General features: G+C 52.2%; 7 protein-coding genes across 7 annotated transcripts; 4 read left to right on the forward strand and 3 right to left on the reverse strand.

Moving 5' to 3' along the window:
- Positions 1-1,961: 1,961 nt before the first annotated feature.
- On the reverse strand, positions 1,962-2,669 carry J4E92_006705 (uncharacterized protein; the record flags this gene model as incomplete). Its single annotated transcript, XM_051498071.1, has 1 exon — positions 1,962-2,669. The coding sequence occupies one exon, from the start codon at positions 2,667-2,669 to the stop codon at positions 1,962-1,964; it is 708 nt and encodes a 235-aa protein (XP_051351797.1).
- Positions 2,670-4,392: 1,723 nt separating this feature from the next.
- Positions 4,393-5,643, reverse strand: J4E92_006706 (uncharacterized protein; the record flags this gene model as incomplete). Its single annotated transcript, XM_051498072.1, has 3 exons — positions 4,393-4,673; positions 4,727-5,106; positions 5,189-5,643. The coding sequence occupies 3 exons, from the start codon at positions 5,641-5,643 to the stop codon at positions 4,393-4,395; spliced, it is 1,116 nt and encodes a 371-aa protein (XP_051351798.1).
- A 514-nt stretch (positions 5,644-6,157) lies between these two features.
- Positions 6,158-6,622, reverse strand: J4E92_006707 (uncharacterized protein; the record flags this gene model as incomplete). Its single annotated transcript, XM_051498073.1, has 3 exons — positions 6,158-6,298; positions 6,352-6,497; positions 6,550-6,622. 3 exons carry the CDS (start codon positions 6,620-6,622, stop codon positions 6,158-6,160), a joined length of 360 nt encoding a protein of 119 aa, XP_051351799.1.
- A 716-nt stretch (positions 6,623-7,338) lies between these two features.
- Positions 7,339-8,356, forward strand: J4E92_006708 (uncharacterized protein; the record flags this gene model as incomplete). The annotated part of the gene is made up of 2 exons (XM_051498074.1): positions 7,339-7,632; positions 7,682-8,356. The coding sequence occupies 2 exons, from the start codon at positions 7,339-7,341 to the stop codon at positions 8,354-8,356; spliced, it is 969 nt and encodes a 322-aa protein (XP_051351800.1).
- Positions 8,357-8,927: 571 nt separating this feature from the next.
- Positions 8,928-11,698, forward strand: J4E92_006709 (uncharacterized protein; the record flags this gene model as incomplete). The annotated part of the gene is made up of 5 exons (XM_051498075.1): positions 8,928-8,951; positions 9,012-9,127; positions 9,187-9,213; positions 9,294-9,906; positions 11,042-11,698. 5 exons carry the CDS (start codon positions 8,928-8,930, stop codon positions 11,696-11,698), a joined length of 1,437 nt encoding a protein of 478 aa, XP_051351801.1.
- A 1,984-nt stretch (positions 11,699-13,682) lies between these two features.
- J4E92_006710 (uncharacterized protein) lies at positions 13,683-15,683 on the forward strand (the record flags this gene model as incomplete). The annotated part of the gene is made up of 1 exon (XM_051498076.1): positions 13,683-15,683. One exon carries the CDS (start codon positions 13,683-13,685, stop codon positions 15,681-15,683), a length of 2,001 nt encoding a protein of 666 aa, XP_051351802.1.
- Positions 15,684-19,163: 3,480 nt separating this feature from the next.
- Positions 19,164-21,796, forward strand: J4E92_006711 (uncharacterized protein; the record flags this gene model as incomplete). The annotated part of the gene is made up of 2 exons (XM_051498077.1): positions 19,164-19,672; positions 19,735-21,796. The coding sequence occupies 2 exons, from the start codon at positions 19,164-19,166 to the stop codon at positions 21,794-21,796; spliced, it is 2,571 nt and encodes an 856-aa protein (XP_051351803.1).
- Positions 21,797-23,125: the final 1,329 nt, after the last annotated feature.

Here is a 23,125-nt window from a genome sequence, read left to right on the forward strand (position 1 = left end):
CCAAGCCCTGGTCGGATGGACAAAGAAGACTAGTGTTTGGCTTTCTCCCTATATCAATCGGGGTGGGGTCGTGAATCAACTCTTCTTTTGCCGTGGTAGCCTCGTTGAGAAAGGGTTCCGATTGTTCTCCATTTATTGCTGCAGTTCCTGCTAGCGTTTCTGAGTAGGATTCTTCCTGAGAGTGATTTCTCTTAGCGGAAGCTATGCGCCAGGCCTTCCGCGGGTGCCCAGCGGGCATTGCATTGGCACTCGCAGAAAGACCTGGCCATAGTCTTGAAGCTTTCGGGGTCTGCGGAAGGAAGTGAGGTTGCGAAGTAGAAATTTCGCTGCACAGTGTGATGCTCTCTGTGTGGTCTGAAGCTTCTCGTTTGATGACGTGTAGTTCGTCACCGCTGGTTTTCTTCGCAGGGCTGAACAGCAAGGCGCCAGGTGGTTGTGGTATGCCCTCCGCATAGATTTCGGGAGACCCACCGTATCCACTGTCACCATCTCCCCACAGGAAGCTTAGCTGTGGGAAGAATTCTTCTCTTGTCTTCCGCGCTCGAGCCTTAATGGGTCTTTTCGGAGTAGCCGTTTCCCCTTGCTGTTGAAGTACTAGGATGGCTTGAGCTGCACGTTCATTGTCGACAGGCATGAAACCGTCGAGTTGATCCGGCTGCTGAGACAATTCAGGCACTTCGGATTCATATCGTGCCTGTACGTCGTTGCGGTGGGTAGGTGGCCTGCTGACTTCGAACAACTCTAGATAAGATCTATGACTCATAGCCATAGCTGTCGAAAGAGGATTACGAGTGAGACACGGGACGTGGGAGGTTGGAATATGATAACACAGGGAGCGAATGCAGTGCGGCAGGTATGGATAGGCAGCAGATGGCACCCGCCGTGTCGATGGGTCTGGACGCGTCGCCACGAATTGCCAGCAACGCGAACAAATTGTTTGGCCCCCAAATCCCGAGTACTTGAACGCCACCCATGCAGCCAAGAGGTGGCTTACCCTATCTCCATAACATCGGCACCAATCTGTATGTAAACAGATTGTTTCGTTGTTTTTGACATGGAATACCGTTTTTTACGGTCGTTGTATCAAAGAGTCAGAGAGCTGATGAATTGTAGGCATCAAAAAGCATCTTGATGCAAATGATTAGGGTTGCAAAACACTTTGTCCGAGCCGCAGCAGAGCACTGCTGAGATACGCCGCGTACAATAGCCCATCATATATGATGTATGGGCGTGTGAATAATAAGAATGAAGGCTCATCACCTCAGCCTGCTTCAGCTCAATGGAAATGTCCGCCTTCACCAGCCCAGTCGAGCAAGTCATGACAACGACTGTGCCCAACCCAGAGCTCGAGATCTGGGTCGGATACACTAAACACGGCCGTAACTACCTCGACAAGCAAGCCAAAGCACTCAACACGGAACAGCAAGTACGCTATATTAGCGAGTTCTACATGCTACGCTTCAGCGCGACGGAACGTGTCATGTTGCGTTGGCTATGGTGCCAGAGACCTGTCATTCAGATATGCGAAGTCATGACGGTAAATCCATGCCGCCAAATCCGATGCGATCCGCCGTATGCTGACTTCATCTAGGTTAACACCCAGAGATGTGTATTTCCTTTGGAGGTGCACTTCGAGAACATTGAGACGTTGCATGCGTTATCAGCTGCTTTGCTCAGGCCGGGGCTCCTACGTGAGAGTGGGAGGATGTTCCACGAAACGGGGTGGTTCGACGTGGAGAACACAGAGGCATCATCGAAGCGGAAAGTCTTGTGCATCGGTCATGTCGTCGACAAAAGGTATCTGGTGTGGCCACTTGCCCTATCCTTCGCTATTGCGACACTCGTAGCGGTCATCGCAGGAATCGCAACACGCAGCGTATCGTCAGGTGCGGAGTTGGGGGGTTTCATCGGCGTCGGCGTCGTATTGTCATGGTCGTACATCTTGTGGCTCCTGGGATAGCTCATGCATCCATGCGTCTGAACCTCTGCCCACCGTCCTCATCTCTCTCTAGCAGTCCTCTCATCTCCTTGGCCCTCTTCTCCACCTCTCTTGCGCTGCCCATTCGACTTTCTTCGGGATGCCATCCTTCCATGTGCGTGAATAGTGGTACGATGGCAGAACTCTTCCAAGCCACTACGCCTCTCCTCCATGTATGTACGAGCGTAGCTACGAAGAACGCAATGCCCATAATGACTTCAACAACTGGTACGCTTATCCAGGCCCAGTGGACTTTTATGTATTGCTCCGTCGTGATTGTTCTGCCAGGGAGGTTGATACTGCTAGGCCCCTGGCCGAAGGCGTACGTCAGTGAAGTGCTAATAGCTTGCACAGTCTGTGTGAGATTTGTAGAGTTTTGCAAGGCAAGACCGTACGCGTCCTTGATTGTAGAGGAAAATATACCGGAGAGAAACGTCATCATTCCCTCGTTGTCGACTGGACCAACGCTGAAAGTTGTGTTACCGGAGAATGTTGTAGTCTCGTTTGAGACGTTGAAAGAGACCCAATAGTCCGGGTTGAATGGATTGGCGATGCCGTAAAGTTCATAGTCTTGTATGATTCCAGGGTTGAAGGTACCGTTCACGACGTTCATGTTACGGACATGCCGACCGACCCAACGCATGTCACACTCAGTGAGGTCTGGATTGTCCATGCTAAAAGGCGACACCATGCTGGCGGTAGCGAAACTGACGATGGTGCTGTTGAGTACGCTGCCTATTTGAGATGCGCTCTGTATATGAGCGGTACTGTTGAATTGAGTTGATCCTCCGCCGCCTGAGCTTTGATGGGAAGACGACTCAATGAAGAAATCAGATGGTGTTGTATAATTGCAGCTTCTCCCTGCATGTATACTGCCACAGATAATGTGGGAGGCGGATGTGACATTCCTACAGTTGCTAGCCACTGCCAGGGTTGTGAAGTCATCCCATTGACAGTTTCCAGTCTGACATTCAACCTGCACCGGCGCGCTGAGGTTATAGAGTCCGTTAAGAATAGCACCCTGTATTTTGGGGTCCATCATCCGCCCTGTTCGGTTTGTCAGCTTGGAACGGCTTCTAAAGAAGTTACACATATAACTTACTGATAACACCTCGTCCGGTGACGCCCCTGGCGGCGCCGGAATCATAGATTTGGTTTTTGTAGAAGGTCGCACCAGAGGTATCGAAACGCAATCTTGAAGGATACGAAAGCAACTGCTGTGACAAGGGGCCCATGGCCAGGGACAGTATCGTGATGAGAGAACCCCATGTTGCCAACTTGGTCTTAAGATGCAATCTCCAAACTAGTTCCAGAGAGCCCCAAGGTCCACGACTGGCGTCGTCGAAGATTTGCATCTCTCGCAGCGGGCGTGGTGACCTGACCAGGTGAATCCACTTAAGTTGACTCAAGCATGATGCAACTGGTACTATCAGGGCTGTCCGCGATAGGGTCGAAAGAAGTGCAACAACGGTGTTCAGCGTAATGTTGTGAACAAAATGCCAATCGGACAAGGGCCTCTCCTGGTAGACTTTCAGTATGATTGTTATGGCAACAACGCACAGGAGACTGAAGACTGCGGATGCAACCTCCCACCGCCAATCTCCCCAATGAAAGCTTCCAGAACGCTTCGGTGGATCGTAGTGCGTTCTAACAATGGCCTGTTCCTTCGAAGATCTGGATTCTGGTCCTTCTGAACTCCATGCTAGGTTGCTACCGAGCAGTCTTTCACTGTAAGTGGACTGGCCGTGATCCGGGATACCATGTAAACGGTCCTGATTAAGACCGCCCGCAAGTGGGTCTACTCTGACTGGAGTAGTGGCCGTCGGAAGGTACTCTTGGCTGAGCTCCAGCGAACGCATAGAGGCAGAGCGAGATGAAGCCATGCTCAGAATCCGGGGAAGCAGCGATAGCTTCGTGTGTCAAGATCTGCGAGGAGTCGACAGGACTAAGTATTGTCATATGCGAAAGGCCGCTGGCCTAGTGGCTTGGGTGGCTTCGGCTGGGTGGGGGCCAAAAGCGGCTGAGGTGTTGTACAGATTCTGACCATTGGCTATGGTTTGGCAAGGCGTCCTGCCTAGTAACACCTGACGCTGTGTTCGACGATCTGCAACGCACGCGAATATACCTGTGTCAAACAACAGTGATACACCTCATACAAGAAAAAAACTAAACAGGTCTAGAGCCTACATTAACGCTAAGTCACCTATCTTGTAGGGTTATGAGTTGATGTGGGCTGCAGACCTGTTCAGTTTTTTTCTTGGGTGGCGTGGATAGGTCTCCTGACGGCTAGGATGATGTGGACGGTAACACCAAAAGAACTTGATCATTTGGAGATTGATATTGGACGTGGCAAAACTATCGCAGGGGTATCTTGGTGTTCGAAAGCAAAGTAGGCAGGAAAGTAGCTCGAAGTATTACAACTCGTCGAATGCGCGCAGTCGCTCATCGTCATCTAGTACAGGCTGCGCTTCGGGTGTCTCCATTTTTGGACTTGCAGTACTGGATGACGGCCCTATGATTGCCTCTTTCGCTATGTCTGGAATGTCGGCATTCAAGATTGCCTCTCTGGTCGCAGGATCGAGTGTGTTCTTCGGTTCGTGTGGGTTAGCGGTCGGTTGCGACGGGCGGAAGAAAACGAGAGCTAGTATGAGTGCAGCTACAAAGCCCACTATAGCCCAGAATATGCGCACGCGATCTGTGTGATGTCAGTTGGGACGGAAACAAAGAAGGTTACGAGGATAGCCATACGGGTGTTCTTCGCCTGCCACTGCGCTTCCGATTTGGCCCTCGCATCGACACGCTCTTTCGCTCGTTCGAGCCTCGCCGTTAGTGCATCGGCTTTCTCTTTGCCCGCCTTGATGCGCTCTTCTAATCCGCTCACTTGCTCCTGTTGTGTCTTGAAGCCATCGAAAGCTTCCACTTGGCCCGTCACATCCTCCAGTAACTCTGTGGTGTCCGACTCGAAGTTCTCGTGGAGCTCCTTGGTCAGGCCAGAGAGCTCTTGCAGTGTTCCGATGGTCTGGCGCAATACGGAGACCTTCTCGAGGATGGAATAGTAGGTGTCGTCTAGCCGGCGCGACGTCTTGAGAGACTGGTCGGAAAGGGTCTGGAGAACCGCACGAAGGTCTCTGCGGGCCATGTTAGAGAAGGCATCTTGGGGGAACGCTACGGAGCATCATGGGGGGTTGATAGTGAATGACGCAGACGCACCGTTCTCTAGCCTCAACTCTCTTAGCCTCTAGCTCCACATCCGCCCGCCGGATTGGTCTCCGCGGCGGGATGGTGATGCCTGGAGTGCTTTCCTCCTTCCCATGCACGCTCCCATCCGCCTGGCCTGGTGCGACGCTCTCCCTGCGACTGTGACTGGGGCTCGTGTCTCTGCTCCCTCGCGCCTGCCTCAGCAGGTCTCCGAAGCTAGTTGGCGGCTGTATCTGGATGGCTGACTGCATCGCCTCTTTGGCAGCATGGCGTCGGCTGGAGCTGTGGCGGTGCCGGTCATCGTGACGGTCGTGGTGGTGTCGCGACGACTTGTGCTTGTGCAGGTGGGAATGCGACTTCTTCTCGGGGTCAGTCGTCACGCGCGTCGCCGAACGGGAGCTGTAGAGGTTGGGACGGAAAGACCTGGGGTCGGCCAGGCCGGCATGGAGGTGAAGCTGGCCGTCCATGTCATGGTGGTGGTTGGGTCGGCGCAACGAGGCAGTTGTCGGTGCTGCTGGGTTCCAAGATCGACTTCCGAGTTTCGCGTGTCATTGCAGGGGTCTCCTTCCGCTAGCCAGCTGGGGAAGCGCATGTGAAGAGAGTCATGAAACAGCCTAGACAGTCATGATGATTGCAGTTTTGCAGATATTATATTGCAAGTTGCCTGTATAGGTGATTCCACGTCCATGGTTATGGTACTTTCAGTAGGGAATGACATTTCAATTCTTCGTTCATGGGCAAGGTTCTAATATGATTGCTTTTTGCTCCGTCTTCCACTGTGGGAAGTCTCGATAGGGTATCATTGCTCGCATCCCGCTCTACAGACTGGACTTATCTGGGCTGGTTCCGGTTGCTCTTGCTTTCCCGGTGGTCTCTAGGCAGTGCAGTCGCGCCTGCCTCTGCACCTTTTCAACATCCCCCCCGAAGCGGCATTTCCTTGACCGCATTTTATGCTTCGGCTCTAGTCTAACCGACCCGAGCTCATGACTTCAGCATCTTGTTGCGCTTCTCCCTCCTCTTCAGGCGCTCGACGCGCTTCTTGTGCATCTTCTCCTCCATCTGGGCGAATCGCTCTCGTTCTGCTTTGGCGGCGCGCTTGGTTTTGATAGCTTCGACTCGTCGCTATTGCACAGTCAGCTCCTGTCTATTTGTAACCAAAAGCCGTGGTTTCCTACCTGTCTCTCAGACTCCTTCTCATCCTTCAGCTCCTTCTCCTTCGCCTTGACAGCAGCGAGCGCTTTCCTCTCCTCACTGCGCTTCTCCCATGAGGTCTGGCCAGCCTTTGGTCGGAAGGGGCCCTTGTTGTCATGCCATTGCTTGCCTGGGGAAAGTTAGATCGCCATGTCGCAACTACCACGCACAGGGTCGCATACCGTTCTTCTTCATGCCCTTGACAGGGGCAGTTTCCGTCGCAGGAGGCGCCTCGATTATCACAGATTCAGACATGGTTGCGGTGTTGCGCGACCAGTGGATCTCGCAGAAGTTCTCGAACCCAGAACACGGCGGCGCGAGAAAAGTTAATGCCGATTATCGATAACTAGCGCACTTTGCCGGCGCGGGCTGCCAGCCAGGGATCCCCAAATCCCGCCCAACCCAAATGTTATCAGATCGAATTGATCTGATAAGCTGCATCAGCAGAAGTGCGGCCGGAGCGCGTCCCCAACTGCTCGTTGCGCTCACACTTTATTCGCGCATGCAGATGGTCTGGCTTAGCAAGCGCTGTGCGCTTTCCACTCCTGTAATACTTTCTTCCGATACTGCAGAATTTTCCTAGGCTAGCTAAAGAAAGGTCGACCCTGTTTGGTACAACGTTGGGCGTTATCATCTTCTCCATCCCCGTCGCACACACGGCCCGCTACATGCTCCCTCGAGCAAACTCTCTTCGTCGTGTTACACACTTCCGAACCTTCCTCCACTCGCCATAACGCAAACGCTACCGGTGTACTCTATCATTGACATGGGCTCCGATTCATAACAGTAGCCACGCGCCCTCTCACCGCCCACGACTCTTCGCACGCAACATGCGCTCGGCCTCATAACCATACATTCAATACAATCACACATATCCGTTGACGAGCCACATACATTCCGCATTCATGGAAGCACAAGAGAGTCCGGTGTCGGTGGTGGGGGGAAGAGGCCGGCTGCCCAACCCAGTCACAATGGAAGAGGTCCGGAGCCCTGCTGTAGCACATACCATAGGAAAGGGCGAAGAGGCCCTGAAGGATGTTCTCTGTGGATCCGCAGCTGGAATTGTCGGAAAGTACATCGAGTACCCCTTCGACACGGTCAAGGTTCGGCTACAGTCACAGCCCGACCAGGTGCCACTCCGCTACACCGGGCCACTGGACTGCTTCAAGAAGTCCTTACAGCAGGATGGCTTCCTTGGAATATACCGGGGAATCAGTGCGCCTCTGGTGGGAGCTGCTGTAGAGACGAGCACATTGTTCTTTAGTGTGAGTAGCATGCCAACGTAAAAGGGGATCAAGCTGATGCGATCTGCAGTATCGTCTGGCTGGCGATGCCCTCAAGTCTTCAGGCTTTTATCCTGAATTAAAGAGACACCCGGAACGAGACCTACCTTATTCTGGCATGCTCTTTTGCGGAATGGTCGCAGGCGCTATCACCTCACTCTTCCTAACACCGATTGAACTCGTCAAATGCAAAATGCAAGTTCCTCTAGAAACAACCGGCAGCGTTGTAGCCGCACCAACTATCAGAGGAGTCATTGCTTCTATATATCGTCACCAGGGCCTCAAGGGCTACTGGCACGGACAATTTGGAACCTTGATTCGCGAGACAGGAGGCGGTGCAGCGTGGTTCGGTGGCTATGAAGGCATGAAGATCCTGTTCAAGGGCTCCAGTACTTCAGCCAAGGACGAAGATATTCCCGTCTGGCAGCGGATGGCCTCTGGTTCTGTCGCAGGTGGAGCCTACAACTTCATGTTCTACCCTGCGGACACGATCAAGTCGAGAATGCAGACCGAAGATGTCAAGCAATTGACTGGCGGAAAGTCAACATTCAGCGCTGTAGGAAAGGCGGTTTGGAAGCAACACGGTATCAAAGGCATGTACCGTGGATGCGGTATCACAGTTGCGAGATCCATACCCAGTTCGGCGTTCATATTCACCGTATATGAAGAGTTGAAGAAGCGATGGCCTACTCGACGGGTAGAGTAGGACCGTTACGGGATTTCGCGCTGGATGCGCGGAACTCGTCGAGCAGCATATCATGGTGTTTGGGGGCGTTTGTATAGCATCAGGCGGGAGCGTCGAGATACCATGTATTGTTACATTGAGCGCATAGAAAAGAAGCAGCAGTCTTAGGTCATAGAACGCATGCACATGCAACTTTTCCCAGATTATTCTACCTTCACATGTCAAAGCGCAAACACCCCTGTCCTTTCCTTCTCTTAGCGCACCAATCCACGGATGTGGGGAAGCAGCGACCGGCAATGTGACGCGAGCCGAGGATCAGATGCCAGCAGCCATTCCGCGACTGCGACTCTGCGCTATCTATACCCGACCGCAAACCTCGCTCTCGTCCCCATGCCAGCCTCATGATACGTACACTGTGCTTCCATTCTTCTCTTCACTCCTTCGATTTTCTCCTTCAGAGTTCCTGCGACCGTAAAAGGTAGCGGCAAACGTCATCGCAACGCGCGCGCTGGACCGAGGCTCTTCTTCGCCGGACGCAAGCAAGCAACGACAGAACACAACACCCAGGTCATAACACACATATACGATCAACATGGATAGATTACACGCCCTCGAAGTATGTTGCAGAAACTCGGATGTCGCATCTTCGCAGCGCGAGAGCTGATGATTCGAATAGGCTGCGCTCGACAGGATTGTGCTAGACCCAAAGTACCATGATATCCTCACACTGGTAAAAGGTGTAAGGAATGGCATTGTGTACGGAAGTAAAGTGCGCTTTCCGCATGCGCTTGTGTAGGTTCTCGCAGGATTGTGCGTTTATGGAGGGATGGATTGCTGACGCGTGGTTGCAGAATGATCTTCCTCTTCAGATCTGGAAGGTACGTAGACCTCCCCTTACTACCAAACCTCTTCTCTCCTCCATAACTAGAGAGTGTTCTTGCTGACAAAAGCCAAACAGTTTCCGATCGAAATGCTTGCTCGTCTACAAAGCGACCCGCCAACACGCCCGTAACCTCGGCCTCTTCGCCCTCGTCTACAAATCCTGCATGATCTTCCTCCGACACGCGTCCCCGACCGGCAAAGAGCGACACTACGATTCCTTCCTCGCCGGCCTTCTAGGCGGCTACACCGTCTTTGGTCGCACAATTCACAATTCCGTGTCTCAGCAAATCGTCATATACGTAGCTGCACGCGTATTGTTAGCGCTGGCAAAGCTGGCAGTACAACCACGACAGGTCGGAGGCGGAGCTAGTGGACAAGGAGTTCAAGGAGGAGGTGGTGGATGGGAGCTGTTCGGTAATGGCGAGATGAGGAGAACGATGGCGAAGAACGGATGGCCGGTTTTTGCCAGTCTGAGTTGGGCGATGGTTATGTATATTTTCAGGTGGCATCCTGAGGCTGTGCAGAGCAGTTTGAGGAGCAGTATGAGTTATATGTGGGTATCTCTTGAAGCTGAAAGCATATGGGATTACGCTAACGTGTGGACAGTTATGTTCAGTCGGACGATTGGAACTCGTTACGGACATTACTTTGGCATAACAAATGAGCAAAGTGGAGAGGAAGGGCATCGAGTGACGGGAGAAGACGTCATGGTTGGATCGAGAACCCGGCACGCGGAGGCGAATGCACGGCAATTTAGAAGCATATACATTGGCGCGCTACACCATGACCTTGATAAAAAGTGAATATCAGGAAATATCCAAAGTATCATGAGACAATTAGATCTCCTTTCTAAATCCATCCACCAGTAACAAAATCTCCCGACTGGCGAGGTTAAAGGCGGCAGTATTGCTTAACACGACCTCAAATATCCGTTATACACAGTGACATAGGTCCGCACCATGCCAAAACGAAGCGACCAATCTCACCAGAGTCATAGCTAACTCCTTGGTCTACAATCGCTCTCGGTGTTGACCGGTGGCTTTTTACCCCACTTCCAACGCCCATGTAGGCGGCCTCCGGTGAGCCCATCTCGGACACGCACACGCGACGCGTTCTCCCCAAAACAAAGTCCCCATGCCGTCATCAGGCAGAACACTCTACATGCCGGCTACCTTCGGGCTTTTACCAGCGCGTCTTGGACGTAGCCTATGCTATCCTTCCGTCGCGTGGTTACTCGAGGGTACTGTTGACTACTCCAGGTTATGAGCACGCTGGCCGGTGTCGGGATACGGTAATAGATGAGCGGAGGATGTTGGTCCTTCAGAGTACTGGTGTGATCTCGGTTGCGATAAATGCGGGGAAGGAGGTCCAGTGATGGGTTGTTGGAGCCAGGTAGGTGACCGACTCAGGCTTGGGGGCGGGCAACGTGTCTGTCGCGGAGGCAGTTATGACTCCCTTTCGTTCTGTCGTATATTCTGGCTGGCCGATGATCGCTCGTGTACTGTGTGTATAAAGACTTGGAGGGATGTGTTGTAGTTGTTGTTTTCGGTCCCTTCTCCAGCGTTTGTCAATCTGGAGGTGTCTTGATCTGTATTATTAGCTTGTATACCATTACTTTTGCTGAAACGATTCTCATCTTGTGACATCCAGCGCTGTCTTCTATCGCTAGCCGTTCTTGTTCCTTCTCATTGAGCTGTCAAGGTAAGATACGTTGCTTCTCTATATGTATGCAATGAGTCAACGTTACCTACGTCCACACCTTATACGGCAATGGTGCTGAGTATGTGGACCCATGCCACGTAAGGTCAACTAACATGCCTCCAGGAAAGACTGCTCGATCTTCTTACTGGCGCCACGATGTACGACCACGATGATCCGAACGACCCCTCCCACCAGCCGGCTCTAGATAGCCCATCCTCTGATAGACCGCCCCAATTCAAATGGAGAAATTGTGGCTACGACTGCGGAGAAGGGTGCGAGAAGGCCAGCGACGACGAAGGTGGCGGAGTGAGCGACGACGAGACAGCCGTTGATGCAGACGAAGAACCGTACTTGATGACGGCGTCCCACGATGAGGATATCAGAGTTTTCCAAGATGCAGACGATGCCACGACACACTCTTCAGACCTAAACCCCACAGATACGGTCCAAGACTGTGCCGCCATGTCCGACAGCATGGTCGTCGAACCCTGTGCCACAATCGACCACAGTCCAGTAGCATCTGCCGGCGGCAGCGCTCGAAGCCGATCACCCGACCCGGGTGTTCTTTATTGGGTTGCCCACAGCATGCCGGTTGCCACGCCGTTGCCTATTGAGTACTTTTTTCTGCAGTCGCCGCTGCGTCTCAGCCCCCAGTACGAGCATTGCCGCGGAGACCCAGCGAGTCACCTTGTCATGCCGGATCGCTCGCCCCTCTGGTATCTGGTGGAGCAGTCGTGGAACGGGTATTCGCCGGCTTATGGATACATCTCGCCGCCATAGTTTGGGCGGTAGGATTCGGTTCAACTGGAAGGCTTTTGTTGGTTGTTGATTGGTGGTTGGTGGTAGGAGTTCAGGCGCGCGCTTTTCGGAATGGACATTCAGATTACCTAGGTACCTATCTTCCAGTATTCGGGACGGATAGTCAGATTGTATTTCATTGTTGTGTAGCGAGTTGACCTATGGAGTATTTCTTTTGGCGTTTGATAGAACTGTGTTAGTAGCTGTATCCAATAGTTGTATAAGTGGAAAGAAACGTGGTCGTGAGTCTTTAGCCAGATGCATGGCCAATGTGAAGCGGAAAGCGATACAGGCGTAGCGGGGCGAACAAAGCAAAAATAAGATAGGAGTACTCTCACGAAGTGGAGTCGTGGTATATTTTTCTAATTTTGGTTACGGTAACCGTCGTTCATGCTGCATGTGTCAACTGCAAAAGCCACCCGAAATCGCCCGCACCTGCCCGATCACTCCTCACAACGTCTGATGGTCAGCACCAGATTAAACTCGAAGTATGCTTTCTGAGCACGACGCCGGTAAACGGAAGGCGCATGTGCATGCTGCAATTGTGTCGTGGAATTGTGATGAATTATGCCATTATGGCTACGCACACATGGAAAGATTCCTGCCTCAGCGGCCGCATTCGGGAATACACGATGCCGCCATGACCTTCTGTGGGCTCTTCTCAGCGGAGACCAGTACGTGGCTAGGGTTTCCGTAAATAAAGCATTAATTTCCACACAAAATGCCGCATAGCTTTCACTGCGAGGCAAAGGCCTGATCAGACTTTCTGAAATCCCCAAAGACTGTAGTCATTCTCGATCAGCAAGCGGGCGCGGAGTCTGGAGTCGTGGAGTAGCGCATGCCATTTGTCGATCCCCGATGCTCGACATGGAATTGTCTAGTTCTCATCGCAGACCCACACGGCTGCTGCACGTTCGCACCGTGCATGCTGGAACGAATTAACGTGCCGAAGATGCGGTCGGGTGCAGAGTGCTGACTCCACTGATTGACCGCTCCGCCCACGAGGCTGGTCATCGGGCAGCTGGTCGACAGCCATGGAGCCCTAGAACTTTCTGCCACAGCCCATTTAGTCCAAGTCCAAGGGATATCTCGTGTGTCAATAGCGGTGCACGCATTGATAAGACAATTTAAGGGCCTCGATGATGCTGGTCCTAGACTCCTAGGGCGCTCCGACCAGCTCTCGAACCTCAACAAGACGCTGGAAACTCAACCCTGTCGTCCAACGAGCTGCGCCCACGACTGAACACGACCGCGACCGCCCTGGATATAACCAACGGCCCTCACCACCAGTGCACGCCCACGCATTCCCAAACCCGCAAACCCCCGCGGTAGCTCTGGGCTGTCCCTAGCAGTCGCTCCACCATACGTCATCCTGCACCACACACGCCAGCGCCAGCTACTAGACACTGTGCCATTCACATGTTTCTCGGCAACCTCTCCTTCAGACGCTTTCCGCACTTCGACAAACCCTTGGCCGTGTGGGAACTGCGATACGGGGTCCAGTAAGTTGAGCCCGGGCGTGGGAGACGCCCAGAAGCAAAATGGCACGCGACTGACATGCTCCAAGACCACACGAGCACCCTTGAGCCCTACGCGCCTCCGAATCGACCGCCGTAGACAATTCCCTGCCCCCAACTAGCCAGCATCGGCTGCACCCTCCATCCCAGCGTTTCCACCACAACATACCGCCAGCGGGGCTTGCGTGTGCTTACTTTTGCACCGAGCATTGTCCGCACCGTCGCTGTCACGCTCAACAGCGCCCCTACGCAGTTACATGCCTCCGAAATATTCCGAGTAAATTCCCCGCTTCGGTTCCGCACCTCCCCAGATACTAGGCCTCTGCCACTAGTCTACCCGGGCGACCGCATAGTCTTGCGATTGGCGAAGACACCGTTAGTCATATATCCGATTGCCTGTATAAGTATAGCATCAGGGAGCTCCCTTCAAGTGCTGGAAATACTTAAAGATGGCGTCAGCAGCTCCTCCCAGGCGTTTCAAGGTCGAGCCCATCGAGACAACTGTCTCGTCCTCCAAGGACAAGGCTGCGGCAGAGCAGGACAAAGCTCCGGCACAGCAGGCCGAGAGGCCGAAGCCACGGAGGTTTGCACCACAGCCAATAGAGACGACAAAATCAAGTTCCAAGTCTAGCCGTAGGTTTGCGCCCGAGCCCGTTGAGACTACCAAGAAGTCCAACCGTCGCTTTGCTCCCGAGCCCTTGGAGACGACCACACGAAGCAGTCGTCAGAAGTTTGCCAAGGACTGGGAAGAGCAAACATCCCCCACCGGGAAGTTCAAAGCGGATCCTATGGAAGCGGCTTCAAGCTACAGTAGCCAGTACAGGGCTTCTCTAAAACTGCCTACCAAGAAATTTCGACCGCAATTGATCGAGACTGCCCAAAGACATCGCAAGGCTGGGGACGACACTCCCGCAATACAACCGTCCGACAAGACTGAGGCGACCCCGGACTCTGCAATAAGTGCCCGGAAAGCAAGGATACTGGGAATCCCTCCCACACCGCCAACAAACACACCGACTTTTGATATCAAACAGAACCCTTTGTTTTTGGAGATACAACGCAACGCCTCACCGTGTAGACGCCGGTCGTACTTTAGCTGCTCGCAACACTCGTTCCGTGTTCCTGACTTAGACCCGATTGAGTCTTCCGAGTCTGAAGCATCTGCGCCGCCATCGCCGACCGAGTCGCCACCTTATATTTCAGACCATTCGTTTATGTACAAAGAAGCTACTCGACGACGAGAAAGTGTTGACGACAGTTCTGCTGGCTACCTACTTGAGTTGGCTGCTAAGGCTGCAGAGAAACAGCTTCGGGAACAGGCCTTGGCCGCATTCCCGAACAGCGACTTCCACGAACCCGTGGCTCATTACGTGGATCATGATACAGAAGGCTCAGAGCCATCAGTCACTGAGGCGAAGCCGCAGCGAGAACCGTCCTTCACGCAGGTTAATTGGGATTTAATTGCCATGCGTGAGTATCAAGAGAAGCAGAAAGCCGGTAAAGAGGAGCAGAAGCAGAAGGAGTATGTCAAGCCTGCTTTCAGTCCATTTGGAAACCCAGCCGGCTTTCTGGATGCTGCTACGGCCAAGAAGTTTGCGAAAGAGCGAAAAGACCCCGAATTAGAGCGTCAGCGCAAAGAAGCCCGACCTCCCATGCTTGGACAGGACATCAAATTCCCGCGATGTGCATCACCGGAGCCATCTCGTTTTGACCCTACTCAAGGATGCGATGCGGTCCGGACGGCTATGTGCTATCTCTCTGAGCAGTCCAAGGCCGCGTCTGAAACAGGAGAAAGCTTATGGTGTGGAAAAGGCAACGGCAGGCAAACAAGTACAACACCATCATTGTGGTCCAATGCCAACAGCCGAGCTTCGAGCACGCACGGATTGTGGGGTGGATTTTGCGTCAACGGTGGAGACAAGTCCCCACGCGGGCCAGCCGGTCTACTCACACCCCACAATGAGAAGCCAAACCCCATGTCGCCTTGTCCAACGCCCTCTACGAGCCTCTTACCACCTACGCCTCCGGCATCGAGCTCCGGCATCACTTTTGGGCAAACAGACTTCTCGGGCATCGATGAGAAGCTCGCTGTCGAGCAGTCCATCGAAGAAGAATTCGGTGACAACTTTGTCACCCAAGTGTACAATTACCTGTCACTCGGTTATCCATCAATGGCACGTCCGTTCGATGAAGAGCTTTCAAAGATTTCGCACATTCCCATTTCCGAGTTGAGGCAAGACGATCACCTTGCCTCATCCCGTGGCTACATTCGTCTAGGTAACGACGGCAATTTGAAGGACACCCAGATTACCGAGGAGACGTGCATGCGCTGGCGCGCCTTACGCATCTATATCCAGGAATGGGCAAGGCAACACCCCCACATGGCTGAAGATGAATTCATGGCTGGGGGGCGTGGAACCGCCGTTAGGAAAGGCAGTTGGGCGCTTTAGATGAGTGTTGCGCTCATGGATTGTATCTTCCCTGTACATGGAGCTTTTTGAGCGGTTTAGCGTTTACATTCAGCGGTTTTTTGACGTTGGGTCTGGTGTACGTGGTCGGTCCTTCCCTGCATGATGTGGCTTGGTACCTGGATGCAGATCTCCTATGGAGCTGTTCCGGTTTCTCCGCTGTCTGTTTCATGGTGCCGGAGGGTTCTGTTGGGACCTGCATATTTCCTTATCTTGAGAATGTATATATGTTTCTTTTGAGATAGGTCCCTTGTAATCAAGCCTCGGTTGGTTTTTAAAAGCTTATGAAATGTATGATTTGGCAGTGGCAGGGATCGCTTGGCGGGTGACATCCGCATTCCGTCGTGGTTTCTTTTTCCCTTATCGCGCACCTCCCCGCCTCCACGCTTCAACGTCTCCGTGTGGATATTGCCGCAGACAGACGCATATACGGCATGACAAGTCGTGTCTTATTACCGGAGTCTCACCGCACTCATACATAGGTATGCAACTTGAGTGGCTTGCATAGCCTTTGAAAGTGTTCTGGGCGAAGCAATGCGTGTTGAATACACGTTTCTGTCAACAACCTTGGAAAACGGTGTTTCCCTCGTTGTTGAGGCTGTTACTCACCGCTCGTCCTGCCGTCAGTAAGATTATCACAAGCATCGCTTACACGTGAATCCTTACGATGTCTGATACCAATACGGACAATGCCTACCGTGCGGCTGGAGGCGTCCGCCTCGGACCCGTGGACAGTGCCCACATCCCACGCTTGCGGTCGACCCCATCACGTTGAATGTTGCACCCCGCGCTTCGTTCAGGGACAAGCTTGGCTGTCAGCGCCAATTCTCACCAATCATGCATCCGCACTGGCATCTCTTGGAAGGATGAATAGGCCGGCACAGGATGCTAACTATTTGGGTCGATTTTGATGGTGATCATCGCCATAGGCCATCCACGCCATTGAGCCTCGAAGGATTCCAAGATACCGATTACAACTTCTCGGAGATGTCTATTGATGTTTGATGTGGGTATAGTCTCAGGATGCCCGTCCCGTATTTTGGGCCGTATCCAAATATGATCTGATGTCGGTGTGTTGATAGGTGCAGCGAAACCATGTCTATCTTGGCCAAGAAATAGACTTCCCGCGGTATATCGGTGTTATTATCCAAGGCTGTCATCTCATCTCAAGAGTGTGAAACCTTTTATCTCGACACGATGTTTGGATCGAGCTGTTAACAATCCAAAGCATGGAGCATCAAATGCGGAGGAAGTGCGACTGATAACTACAAGCATTCGTTTTCTCTACAGAAGGTCTCTTGGGCAATACCCTTGGCCGAACGACTCTCAGGCGATACTATCCTATTTCCGAACATGGGCGAGAGCGACATGTCCGACTTCCCGCAGCAATTGTCGGTGCAATCATGGATATTATACGGCATCGGCATGGTCATGATCTTACTCCGCACGTTAGTGTGACCCCGAGCCAAACCATACCGCCGTGCTCACACTCAACTACAGATATGCGCGATGGCATCGAGTCAGAAGCCTAAACGCCTTTGCAGCAGATGATTGGATCATGGCAACGGCCGTACCAACCTTCTACACTGGGTTGATTGTATGCTTGAACACAATCGCAACGGGAGGTGGAAGTAATCTCTTTCCACCAGAGCTGTTCTCCACGTTCAGTCAAGGAGAAATTGATGAGAGAATCAAAGGATCGAAGATCGTCGTCGTTTCCGAGCAAGTAAGTCAACAGACCATGAGACATGTAAACACACTATGACGCACAACTAACACCTCGTAGTGTATGCTGAACGTTATATGGTCCTTGAAAGCCTGTATGCTGTTCATGTTTGCTCGTATGTTGACTGGAACAACGAACATGAAGTGGATCAAAGTGGCTGCACTATGGGTCGTTATCGGCTGGTTCGCTGTCCAGATCACTTTCTTCAGTGCATGTCGCCCATTCGTAGGATACTGGGCAGTGCCGCCTCCAAATCCGCAATGCACGACTCTTGAGCACTTTGCGATAGTACAGGCAACTTTCAACATAAGCAGCGATGTCCTCATCATCGCTGTGCCGATACCGATGATCATGTCGCTTTCACTTCCTCTGAAACAGAAGGTCGTCCTAGGCATACTGTTCAGCATGGGCATCTTCGTTGTACGTTCCTCCCTCCTGATATCTCGTGGTTTCTTCTTACTGACACGACCGATAAGATCGTCGCGGCAATATTGACAAAAGTTTACAATCTATCGGACGTATACTCCACCACGTACATGCTGTGGTATACGCGTGAGGCATCCGTTGCCGTCTACGTAGCCAATCTCCCCGGCATCTGGCCTCTTCTCCGCGAACACATACGCTTCCTTCGTGAACACACAAGCTATTATACCACCAGCCAATCAAAGATGCCTGGCCAGAGCTCGCATGGATACGGTAACCTATCCATAAGCAAACGCCAGAGCCGTGTTCGCACCTTTACAAACCTCAGCTCACACGACGTTGAGCTCGCCTATGACATCAAATCTGGCATTACTTCGATACATACATCTGGGCAAAGAGTACTAGGAAGCGAGAACCCCTTCGTGGAAAGAGAAGATATCCAAAGGAGCGACGACAGGAAATATCTGGAAGTGGGGAGTGGTCGGAAGGGAATGAATGGTGTACCCTACATGGGCGTACAGATTGATACCGAAGTAGAGATTCAGAGCGACCAATGGATGGGAAGTAGGTTGGAGTTGGCGCAATCGAGAGTAGTCCGGTGTGAAGGGCCGGAGGCGCAGGCAGGAAAATGATAATGCCAACTTATGGGACTGTTGTTAGTTGACGCGCTTCGTCGGGTGTGCTGAATATATCAAATTTCATCTCATCTCGAACCAGACGTTACCCAATCAAGCAATATCGCAAGCCGTTGATTGCGGTAGCATATCCTTCACCCTCTACCCTCCACCCACTCCTCTAGCGTTGCTATTCTTCTTGGTGCATACCCTTCTATAGATGGGTTCTCTCCACCGTAGATTTTAGGGAGTGGGATTTCACACGTACATTGCTGTCGCAACTCATCTCAACCTGGGACAGACGTTACCGCGTTAGGCAAGTATTAAGAGCTGTCGATTGTAGCTGCGGTATCTTCACCTAGACTACCTCCTAGGAAGGCGGTTGGACGTTTGTAGAATGGGTAGAGGTTTACTCCACGTAGTACCGACGTCCTATGCAAGCACCTTACATACCACCGTATATTCTGATGTAAATGTCTTTTCTCCGCGATTAGGCATCTTTCAGGTCCGTTGAAGCTGGCGGAGGTCCTTCACTCGAGGATCGAAAGGGCATCGCGATGACGTCAGAGGTCCGATCACGCTAAATTCCACTAGGGTTAGTGCCTCGTGACAGCGCGATCCAGCGCGTCGCCCTGGCCTGTGGCGAGTGCTACTTGCATTGGTTCGAGGCGCCGCTCCGCAGCTTGCTGCGACCTCGCAATGGCGCTCAATCCTCGGAGCCCTTCCGTACACAATCAAATGATAACCCGATTCATCAAGCATCCTAAATCCACCAACTTCGATGGCGAGCAAGATCGACCGGTCAAGCGCCAGAAGACGGGCAACAGCCCCAAGAAACCACCGCCAACACCACGCAAGACTGTGAAGCGCGAAGTGCTTGACTCTGACGACGAGAGTAGTGGCACTGTGATTAAAGAGGAAGAACAAGAACACAAGACAGATCTAGAAAGTGCGCTACCCCAAGTCGACACAGGCGATGACGCCATCAAAGCATACGAAGCGTACAAGGCGGAGGAAGAGAGCAAGACAGTCGGGACAGATGAGCGCTTGGAAAAGCGGTCATGGGTTCGAGGCAAGAGCTCGCTCTATGTCGACGCATTCAACCTCGCGCTGGATACTGTGCTGGACGAGGAAGGTCACCTCTTTGATGAGGCCGAAACAGATGTCTTTCGGATGTGGAGAGAGATAGGCTACGAAGCGCAGTATCTGTAAGATGGAAGTTCCAGTATAATGAGCAGTAGAGTCATACTAACCTCGACTTCTCTCCTAGATACGTACGCCTTTTCCTTCGCAAGACCTCCGCATGGCATCGCATAAAGAACCTGGGCTACCACAGCGACATCTCAGACCTTGACGCAGCAGCCGAAACACTGCAACGTACATACGACCTGCCGGCCTCCTCCTCCGAAGTCGAGTCACATCCGGGCGAACTAGAGGCACCAGCAGGCACAACACTGGGCAGCACATTCACGTTCGCGGATCGATCTGAGGAGGAGATAAGCACACTCGAGGAAGCATCATCCTTGCTGAAACTCAATGAACTGAAGGCTCTTGCAAAGGATGCCAAGGTCAAGGGAAAGAACAAGAGTGAGCTTCTGAAGGCTTTACGACGCACAAGTCAGAGACAGACCGGTCTGGGCCATGTTGGGTTGACGCGGTCGGACTCAGAGATGTCGCGAGCATCCTCTGTATCCAGGTCACGAACGGAGACGCCCGATGTCGAGCTGGAGCCCGAAGCTGATCTCTCCGATGATGCAAATCGCGATGCGCACTTCACACGGAGGATCATGCAAGAAACAGGCCCTTGTATACGACTCTCGCTGGCCACTTTGAAGCTCTTCGAACGTGTGCATCTTGTCTTTTACCGCTCTACCGAGTGGACCGAGAAGTCATTGACAACCATCATCTTGGCGAAGATTGCGCGTTGGAACTTTCCAGAGTATATTGTCTCTCGATCTGCGAACATCTTCGCCTCTCGGTCCCTATTGCTCGAGTATGAGGCTTCTATACGAACGCAGTACCGGACAGATAGCATCTTGGAGTTCAACGGAAGACCAACGGAGAAAGGATATCAAGAAATTTTGGATACCTTTGAGGAGGTATACCCCCGCTGGCAGGTGCTTGTCCAAGAAGAGCAGCGGAAAGAGGACAGCGTCTACCACAGTGGCGAAGGGTCATACCTTCGTCGTCTTTCACCAGCTTGGGTATACACGCGCATCATTCACAAGACACTTGACATACTCAGACGACGGAAGGAGCATAGGCGCGAGCACGAACTCTTGAATGAACTGCTGCAACAGCGACTGTTCCATCATTCTCGCAGAGGAGCTTGGTATCAGCGCAAAGCATTGCTTGAAGAACACTACATGGCCGCCTTGACCGATGCGGAGAACAGAAGCGCAGAGAAACAAAAGAGGCATTGGAAGCTTATTGCTTTGCAGACCTGTGAAGACGGGTTGCAGGATAACCTTGTGCATATTATTTATCACTATGATTTGCAGAAGCGTATCACCAAACTTGAATTGTCTCTGAAATTTGTTAAACGATTGCAACATGACTTCTCACATGTTCGCTTGACGAAGCCGGTCGAAGTTGTTATGGAGGGAACGCGCATCGAACGTGAAAGACCCTCACTGTCGAGACGGAATAGTTCACCACATGCGAAGTCGGGTCGACGGGGTGGAAAGACGATATGGATTGATCCGCGTGAAGACGGCGAATGCTCGGTCGAAGCAATGTGTCTTTCGCATTACCGTAACCAGGGCTGGAAAGGCTATCACGCTGAAGGTGGTATCGTACGCACGCTTTTCGCATACTTGTTCTACGACGTCCTATTCACCTACGTACCCAATGTCTTCCAGACTCCGTACCAGACCTGTCCGTTGGACCTACATACCGACGCCTTCTATCCCTCTCGGATATCCGAGATCAACGCAAGGTTGAACGAGATATCAAACGGCGACGCACCCGCCATCATCCAAAGAATCTACGACGACCACCATGAGCGTCGGACTTGCGTTGTAGGTCTGGACTGGACATACGACGTTGTTGATCTGCTTGAGATTGCTCGCTGCTTTGACGGCGAGGCGTTGGCAACTGTGTGCAAAGTCATGGCGCAAGAGTATGGACAGAGAGGTGGCGGTGTACCCGATCTATTCCTTTGGCGAGTCCCAGAAGAAGAGGGGAAGAAGGGCGAAGTCAAATTCGCGGAGGTGAAAAGTGAGAACGACCGTTTGAGTGACACACAGAGGCTTTGGATACATGTGCTCTCTGGGGCGGGAGTGACGGTCGAGCTTTGCGCTGCCGTGGCTAAAGAGGTGAAGGTCGTTTGAAGTGAGAGAAGAGGTGGTGCGCACCTTCCGATATTGCAAAGCAATCCATGGATGACATCAGAGGGCTGTTTGCTCTCACTAGCCCGGTTGGACTGTTTTCGTAACCTTGGAAACCACCTTCGACGCTCCTTCTGCTTTGCTCACCACCAAGCTTGAATAGCGTACGAAACACCACGATGCTATGGGTGCCATGCAACGACGCTCGATTTGCTCAAGAAGCAGCAGTCATGTAAGTTATACGGTACTTTCGCGCTGCCCAGATTATAACTAATATCGCTGCAGCTCCACGCGCAACCAGCGAGAGTCGGCCTTTCTGCGTCTCCCGGGCGAGATCCGCAACCAAATCTATGCCCATGCGCTTTGCCAGACCACGATCCCCACATTCTCGGAGCTTTACAAGATAGATACTATTCGCTGCCTACCTCTCCCCGCGGATCTGCAGCTCCTCGCCGTCAGCCGTCAAATCCATGCTGAGACGCGCCTCCTACCCTTCAAGCTCCATGCTTTCCAGATGTCGCCCAAGGATATTGGCATATTCATCAACAAACTCAGCAATGCGCAGCGAGATGCTATAACCACGTTCAGGGTCCCTAGAAAAGCTTTCGAGTTCTCCAGTGGCGTTATCCCGGTGATTCACAGGCATCCAACGCAGAACAATGCATTGGCCGCCCTTCGAACTCTGGAAACAATGAGAGGCCTCGAGCGCGTTGTGATCTATGGCTGCTTTTCTTGGGACAACAACGGCTGCGTTTCTTTGGACAGTGTGAATAAAAATGTGTGGACTCAGCACGTAGAAAAAGAAGTGTCTGCGTGTATTCGTCGCTGTGCTGGAAACCCAGAGATCAGAGTGGTATTCGAGTACATCAATTGGTAGTTTTTTTCCTTGGACGGGAAGCGGGGTTTACACTCTTCTCTAGGGGGCTCGGAGATCGTAGATGACAAGATTACACACTACATTTGGACTACACAATCGCTTTTCGTTATTAGATCTACACATAATCTCCCGATATTTCCGTTTACTCTCACTCGCTTCATATACCTGATCAGTCTACTTGTACGCCATAATGACTAGGCTTGCAGTTCCTAATGTGCGACTGCGTGTCGGATAAATAGGATATCTGGATCACGTTCGTGTTGTGCCTGAAAGCAGAGTGATTTGTGAGATATATTATGCCCACTCAACGGAAGAATAGCAAGGTATCTTGTGGTTCAACAGCCCCGCCTATTCGCATCAGGGTATGCTCTCCTCCATGTCGTGTCTCAAGTTGCTTGCTTCAAGCAGGGATATCAGATGCTCTTCAATGCAGTACTTGGCCCCATGAACTCCAT

Source organism: Alternaria infectoria, assembly GCF_024043175.1.
Source record: "Alternaria infectoria strain BMP 0036 chromosome Unknown scaffold_10, whole genome shotgun sequence".
Classification (NCBI taxonomy): Eukaryota; Fungi; Ascomycota; class Dothideomycetes; order Pleosporales; family Pleosporaceae; genus Alternaria; species Alternaria infectoria.